The 8,328-nt window shown below is 41.7% G+C and overlaps 1 protein-coding gene across 2 annotated transcripts in view; it reads left to right on the plus strand.

Moving 5' to 3' along the window:
- The window catches only part of LOC110533820 (connector enhancer of kinase suppressor of ras 2), a 59,636-nt gene extending 51,500 nt beyond the window's left edge, over positions 1-8,136 (plus strand). For both annotated transcript variants that reach the window (XM_036990212.1, XM_021618352.2), the window contains 11 exons: positions 30-64; positions 1,553-1,601; positions 1,704-1,752; positions 1,934-2,106; positions 2,384-2,457; positions 3,275-3,346; positions 4,019-4,089; positions 4,279-4,379; positions 4,613-5,162; positions 5,367-5,578; positions 5,789-8,136. In XM_036990212.1, coding sequence (XP_036846107.1) covers positions 30-64; positions 1,553-1,601; positions 1,704-1,752; positions 1,934-2,106; positions 2,384-2,457; positions 3,275-3,346; positions 4,019-4,089; positions 4,279-4,379; positions 4,613-5,162; positions 5,367-5,578; positions 5,789-6,010 — 1,608 coding nt within the window. In that variant the 3' untranslated portion in view covers positions 6,011-8,136. The remainder of the gene's footprint in view (positions 1-29; positions 65-1,552; positions 1,602-1,703; positions 1,753-1,933; positions 2,107-2,383; positions 2,458-3,274; positions 3,347-4,018; positions 4,090-4,278; positions 4,380-4,612; positions 5,163-5,366; positions 5,579-5,788) is intronic.
- The last annotated feature ends 192 nt before the right edge of the window (positions 8,137-8,328 follow it).

Genomic DNA, 8,328 nt, shown 5'->3' on the forward strand with positions numbered 1-8,328 from the left:
GCGCTAATCTGCTCTTTACCTTTCCGCAGAGAGCTGGAGACACACTGAGAGCTGACACGGACAGGTGAGTGAGCAGTTCTTCTTCATGGGGTCAAGGGGACAATCTAGGCAAGATTTTGTGAGGAACATTGATTTAGTTGATGATTTAAACAAATGTATGTGTGGGACTTGGTTTTTGCCTAAACTATGGAGGCTAGTTGTGTACCTTCCAATTTGGTTTGTATCATACTGCTATCAGTAATTTGAAAGCTTTTTTTTAATCAACTATCAACATTTTACTGATATATACAGTACTTTATATTGTGCATGTTTTGATATTGGATTTACAGTATATTAGTTACTCACTTCTACAAATTATTTTTATTTCACCAATGACTCTTTTGAGTAAAGTAAATTGCCGTCATCCTGCATACCACCATATGAATAATCCTAATTGAGATTCATTTTTGTCTTCAGTGTGTTGTAACAATTGATTAACTTAATTGAATTGGCCTCAAGGGAATGACATTTAAACATACATCATGAGGGTTGCCAAGCAGGCAACCCTTCACTGACCTAAATCAGATTTTCTGGTTCTATTTAAGAAACACTGTGCTTTTTTCCAATTGATGCTACAACCCAACCCAATTCAACATCTTAACCCACAGTCAGTGTTCAGTGGATGCTCCAACCATGTAGTTATAAAATAGTACAGTAGGTCTGGCAGTAGAGAAGTCCTCTCAGCCATTTTTACAGTGATGAGTGCTGATTAAGGTGTTCATAAATGGCCAACATGCGCAGCACATCCCCTCAGCGGTTTCCGTTGTGCTGTGCTGAGCTCTACTGAGACACAGAGACTGGCTGAATTGGATTTCCTGCCACCTGCTCTGTGGTTTAGCTCACTTCTTTCACTTGCTGGAAACAATACAGTACTTGTCCAAATGTATCAGGCTTTAGTTTAGATCATTCTCTTTGGTAGAATGGATGCACTGGCGCTCAGTTTGTACACCGAGTATATGGGTAAGGTGTCAGTATGATGGTCAGATACCTGCTATGTGTTTGACATCCAGTTCACTGCATGCTACACACCCAAAAGAGATGTTTCTGTACCTAATACACTATGATTGACAGTAGGAAAGCTGGATCTGAGTGTATTACAAAAGTAAGTAGTGAGACCTATATTGAGAATGCCATGTGATGTCCATTTCTTCAATCAGTGTCCATGTTTCAGGACCACAGTACCACCTGTCAGTAGAGCCATTTCCAGATGGGCATTCAGGCCAGCCCTGGGAATGATACAGATACTAAGTTCTTTGGGATGAATTCTAGCATGAGATAGACTCAAATCAATGTTTAATGTACTCCATGTAACTTATGCATTCATGTCAATGGAATATACATTAATATTTTACTCACATACAGTAGATATCAAGTTACGATTCTGCTTTTTATGATGAATAATATCCATGTAAGGATTGGTTTGATACCAGTACATGATGATCTCATCCCCAGATAAAGAGGATTAGCATCCATTTTATTGTAGGCTTACAAACCTGATCTCCCCTCTCCTCAGGTATGCTAGTTTTGGCATCGAAAGACAAGGAGGTTCATCCATGAGGAAGGTAAAGTCAAAGATTTAAATACTACTGTTACTCCCCTGTTATGAGTCCTGTACTTTAGACACCTGTTCTAATCAAACCCTCTCCTCTTCCCTCTCATTGCAGTCATTTCACTATGCGTCTTTAAGGACTAAGACCAAAAAGAGAACCAAAGGTGAGACGTGGGATAAGTCCATTCACTGTGAGGATTCTTTTGGTGATCCTTTGTCAATCATTTTATATTAGGATTTGTGATGGGTTTGAAATTATGCTAGTATTGAGGATATCATCCCGGGAATGTTTAGTGTGTCCATGTGTCTATGAGAATTCTCTGTGATATCCTGCTCTCCACCCAGGTTCTCTGACTAGCGCTAGCCGCAGGCGTATCTCCTGTAAGGACCTGGGCCATGGGGACTGTGAGGGCTGGCTGTGGAAGAAGAAGGATGCCAAGGGCTACTTCACCCAGAAGTGGAAGAAGTACTGGTTCATTCTCAAGGACTCCTCGCTCTACTGGTACACCAACCAGAATGTAAGCTGCTCTCTGACAAGTACATTACAGCTGTCAAACAATGCTTTATTTTCTCTTATCTGCCACAACAGGCTTGCTGTTTACCAACACTATCTGCAGAGTTGTCTTGGTAACTCACACAAACATAGCCATATTCAAGACACTGAACCATTTATGTTAAAGTGTTATGTAGTGTACAGTACATTCAAGTATGTCTGATATCCTTAATGAGGTGTGTCATCTCTACAGACATACAGGAATGTATTGCTTCTCATTTCCCCTACCTCTCCCTTCCTAGGACGAGAAGGCTGAAGGTTTCATCAGCCTACCTGAGTTCCGAATAGATAGAGCAATTGAATGCAGAAGGAAACAGTGAGTGTTTTTGTGATTAATGTTTTTTTGTCTCTCAATCTGTTAGTGAACCTGGGGATTTAAAAGAAAAGTCTAAATGAAACACAAAAACAGATGATGCCTTTGCGTGGCATAAATATTTGATTTGAATAACGAGGGCTTTAAATAGCCGTGGCACAAAGTGGCAGAAGTAAATAATAGGTGTCTATTTCCACCTGAGAAGGGTCACACAGTGTTTCTTGGTAGTCTTAAACAAATCCACTTTGAAACAAAAGTAAACACCTCACACACATGGTTATGGGCTTTAAAAAAGAAGACACCTGTACCATGTTGAAGTCTATTACAATTTGCATCCCAATATTAAACCGTTTGACATAGAAACACAAGATTCTCTGTATTAAAAAAAGTGTATTAATTATGAAAATATTAAAAACATTCCACCCATGAGGCCCCTTTTTAAAATGTAATTAGGCAAGTTCGTTAAGAACAAATTCTTATTTACAATGATGGCCTACCCCGGCCAAACGCGGACTACGCTGGGCCAATTGTGCACCGCCCTATGGGACTCCCAATCACGGCCGGATGTGATGCAGCCTGGATTCGAACCAGGGACTGCAGTGATGCCTCTTGCACCGAGATGCAGTGCCCGGGAGCCCCTAGGTCATTTGACTGCAGGAAAGGGCTACAGGAACAGTATACAGTACTTCTACCTGGCCATTGTACCACATGGTCTGGATCTCAGGCTAACAGAATGAAGTAATGCAAAATGGAGATGTTTGAGAATCAGATGATCTACAAGACTGTGCAGACTAATTAGATGTTTTTGCTCCTGCTGCAGTGCCTTCAAAGCCTGCCATCCCAAAATCAAGAGTTTCTTTTTCGCCACAGACTGTTTGGAGGAGATGAACAGGTAACACTATTTTTTCTAGCATTACTACCTGCACTTTGATGGTAGGGTTAGTTAGTGTGCTTATTTCATAAAATGCTCTCTTGATTGTAACAGCATGTACTTTAGCTTACATATTATCTAAAAAAAATCTCTGTTTCAGAGAATTCATAGCTGGAGCTGGGACATAGTTCTTCTTTCGTTCTCAAACATGAGGAATAAGAAAATATACTTTAGGTCGGTAGTGTTGTTCTACTGAGACTTTATTTTTGTGTTTTTTTTCTCCCGAGATAGTGTAAGATGATAAAGAGCAGTAAGTCTCTTGTTTCAAAGAGCCCTCTGGGTCAGCAGCTACTGCTTTGTTTATCAGAAACAGTTTCATCTTTCCCTTGGGTTGTGACTGATTGACTTGTTATTATCTCTTTTCTGTGTAATTATGTGGCAGTGTTGATCACAAATGCCCTTTACTGATTGAGTAGCATTAGCTAAATAAAGGATTTGAGAGGATTCAGAAAGACTGCATATCATAACATCGATATACTTTATTGTCTTCAATGCAAACTGTTAATAATTCATATTCTCAAGAAATATAGACTACATAACACATCAAACCTCCTACCACACCCAGTATGGTATCAGTTAGTCAGTTAACCATCTCATGTTGTGTGTCTGCACCCTGTCCTGTTACCCATGTAGATGGATGAACCGGCTGGGGCTGGCGGCGATTGGCTACACACCTGACGATAAGGTTCCACGGCCCGATGAAGGTAGGACAATCTGACTACATATTTAGTGTTGTGATGTGTAAATCAATTGATTTAAGGACATTGAAGTGAGATGTTAGGTAATTGTATTAGATCAATGCCTATTGTACTGAAGTGCAAGACATACAGTTTTGGTATGGATGAGGTCACCCAAGCTGTTTAGTTTATTGATGTTTAACTTTGATGTTTCAGATTATTGGAGTGAGAGTGACCAGGATGAGATGGATGGTTCTATGACTCTGAAACAAGAGGGCATGTCATCTCGCTGTGACACCTACCACCGCACCCCATCTGTGAGTGCAGGCCACTGGTTCACACTCTGGAACACACACTCACATGTACACGTTCACTGTACACACACACACACACACACACACACACACACACACACACACACACACACACACACACACACACACACACACACACACACACACACACACACACACACACACACACACACACACACACACATAGTGGTTCTATCAATATCATTAAATACCTCTGTCCACTGGCCCTCTTCCAGGTGAACTCCTCCAGTCCGTTCCCTGAGCGCCACTTCTCCAGTGAGTCCACGTACTCCCACTCCTCAGCTGAGGACTCCCGTCCGGACGTCCCTGGGAGCACCCAGTCATCCGGCTGCCGCCCCACCCTCCGCCCCACCCTCCGTGACACCCAACGCCGCTCCTGGCAGGACCTGATTGAGACGCCTCTCACCAGCTCGGGCCTCCACTTTCTGCAGACCGTGCCGGGGGAGGGTGACAGGGGTGACGGGGGCTACGGCAGCGGCCACATGGGAATGGGTCAGCTGCTTATGTCCCCTGAGCGCCGACGCCAGGCCACACTTCCCACACAGAGGCGTCGACAACCTGACAGAGATGGGCCCTTCCCATTGGTGGACATAGAGGAGCGCGAGCAGCGCCTTCACTGTGCCCACAAGCAGCGCAGCCAGAGCCTGCCCCGGAACAGGGACGTGCAGGGCACCAAGGGAAGCCTGCACTCAGCAGGACCATCAGAGGAGAGGAGTGAGGATGACGAGGTGCCATTCAGAAAGCACAACTCCAAGAAACACCAAGGTAAGGATGCACTCTAGCACTTCCTGCTCTCGCCAGGCTTCTCTTTTGGACTCCTCAGACTTCAAGTTACACATATACCTTGTTATGCCTTGATTTTATATTTATTTGATGACAAGGTACATTGTAAAGCTTTTATCCAAGTTAAAATGGTTGAATTAGGTTTAGCACAGAGCTTTGAAATCCTGTCCTACTTTCTCCCCTCAGATTCTCAGTCTAAAGAGCGAGGTCATGATCATGAGGGAGTGGATGGCTTCCAGGAGCTGTATCGCTCCATAGAGCGGGCCAGCCTGTCTGCCCTGGGGGAACAGAGGCCCTCCACTAAACAGGATTTCAGACGCTCCTTTGTCAAGCGCTGCAACGACCCTGTCATCAATGACAAGCTGCACCGCATTCGTGCCCTGCGCAGCACACTCAAGGTACGGAGAGGGCGGGACACAGCCACAGGGCAGGCTGTGGCCCAGTCATAGGGCAGGTATGAGTCATAGGGCAGGGTGGAGTCTTATGGAGGTACAGAGGGTGGTACAGGTCCAGTAGGTGGCTGTCTATGGTGATGAGAGTGAGGTGGCATATGAGTGGGGTCATTGGGGTAGTATGTAAGCCAAACACTAACTGATGTTTTCCCACAGGCCAAAGAGGGTGATCTGGCCATTATCAGCCAAGTGCTGGACGACTCCGGTCTAAACTCCCAGAAGTTCCAACAGTGGAAGCAGCAGCACCATGAGCTGTTTGTGGACATCTGTGAGTTCAGCTCCGTCCCGACAGAGCCCCACCCCGAGGGATCCGACCTCTCACCCCTGTCCCCACCACTGATGATGCACACCCACTCCTTCATCGAAACTCACGTTTGAGACACGAGTACTCAGAGACAGAGTAACAAGGAGACACTGTGGAATCATGCCATTATCTCTTCCCCCGCAATCGTTTATGCAGCCAGGGTCTACCATCACCATTCCCTTCACTAACTGACAAACTAACTGACAAACCAATCACTGTAATATGTGTACATACTGCACTGAGGTCAAACATAAGAGTAACTGTTGGTGTATATACTGTATATTGGATAAAATAAGGCCCCCACGGGGTGCCATTCTGCATGCCTGAAGAGAAACTATCATTCATTATCTTTAAAACAGAAAATGCAACAAATGATAGATTGAAAGAGAACTTAACAACAAAAAGTTGTAACTGTTTTTGGCTGATGCAAATGCATTTTTTTTCTTCTATTGTATTTTTTCGTATTTCATTGCTTGCTTAAGAGGAAGGGAGTTTAGTTTTTATTTCCTTTTTATTTCCCCTTTAATGCTGCTTTAAGAGAGAGCTATGTAGGCTGGCTAATAGGCATCATTCTGATTACAACAATGCACCCTCTACTGGGGCACCATGGTACTGTGTGACCCTGAAACCCACGGAAAGAAAGACCCAATCTGTTTAAAAGTATGTACTGTATGTATAAGTGTGGAGAGAAGATGGGTGTGTGAGGGAGAGAGAGAGAGAGATGGAGGTATTTGGCCTTTTAGTGTATGAGGCTCAGTAGGGTTTTATAATGCATTTCTGTTGTATGTACGGATGTTGCATGTTTGACATGTATGTATAATTATGTAGATTTTGTTTGAAATTTAAACAAAGTAGTTTAGCCAAACACAGATCACTGGAATGAAACTTTTACATTTATTGATATATCTTTGTAGCTATTATGATTTTGGCCATCATTATAGAATTTGTTGGTGAAATTGATTTTTTAAATCAAACATCTGCATGGTAGTAAACATGTACATGTGGCCATTGGGGTTGAGAAATGTGTTAAATAAAAATATTATATTGTTTGCATAGCAGCACCCTCTATTTAAAACTGTGAACTATATACTTGTGAATGCAATCTTTAGATTCTGTGACCACAGAATCTTTTTACTTATATTTTTCTTAGAAAAATGAGATAAAATACAAAAAGCATTGAGTCTCCTGAATGACTGTTTTTGCTTCACTCCAGCTGTTACAGAAATTACCTCCTGATCTTCAGGATTGATTCAGGTCCTGAGTTCTGCTCATGTATTCTGTTCCCTTTCTGTGTCTCTGTTGATTTTATATGTGAATGTACTGGTTTATTTGAAAAAGGATCCCGGAAATTGTCAACGTATATGTATCTGCTTAAGTTGTTTATTTCTACAGGTTGAAAGTAGTACTGTAGTACTTCAATGTGACTGCATTCTATCTGCGCAAAATACATGATCAACAACTCATAACACATTTTTAATGTTTGACACACTTGGTTGTTTCTTTTCTAGGCCTATTTACTTGACCTTCTTTTCCTTGTTTCTATTTTACTTCTATCAAATTTCAATGATAATGTTTTTCTTTGCGCCGCTTAATACTTATACCCTATTCCTGGCAGGATATTGACATTGCTTCAATTCACCTGCAATTATCATCCAGTGTTGTGTCCTGGTACTTAAAATGCTTTTTAGGTGTCAGTACATTTGTTATACAGTATAACTACACTGGCCCGGCTACATGTCATAATAGACATACTACTAACACTTCTAAAATGTCCGCAGTTGTTGCTCTAAATTCTCAAATTTTATGAAGAGCAGTACATGTATTGTAGAATGTATTTCATTTAACCAGAATGTAATTGTTCTCACAATGTTTTAAAACATTGTACATGAAATATGTTCAATCTGTCCAGGGTTCCACTGTGTTATTTTGGAGGTGTGCACCTCATAGTACAACTGCGCAGGTGTGTAGCTAAGATGTAAGTTGCACTGCGACATTAAAAAAGGAACATATTGCTCTTTTTTGGAAGTATATTATTATCTGTTTATCTGTACATTAACTTATAAAAACATTGTTCTTGAGAAAGAGAAATACATTTATTCTTCCTATGAATCAAAAGTAGCTTTTGTTTCTCAGAAATATATATAGTACAAGGTTGTAAAAATCTAAGTTGTAAAACCAATAAACTGAATTACCGCACAAATTAATGCATTTCTGTGTATTTATTTCGATAATAAAACGTTACAAAATTAGGCTACTCTGAACTGAAGCAGTTATTCAGCCCTTCAGGGACCCACATGTGCAGGCTTTTTCGAGGATAGGACAAGGAATGAAAACACTACTCTTTAAATAAAGAGAGCTGATTATTAACGTTGCTTTTTGTATAGCATTGTTA

The sequence above is a fragment of the Oncorhynchus mykiss genome, chromosome 10 (assembly GCF_013265735.2).
Source record: "Oncorhynchus mykiss isolate Arlee chromosome 10, USDA_OmykA_1.1, whole genome shotgun sequence".
Classification (NCBI taxonomy): domain Eukaryota; kingdom Metazoa; phylum Chordata; class Actinopteri; order Salmoniformes; family Salmonidae; genus Oncorhynchus; species Oncorhynchus mykiss.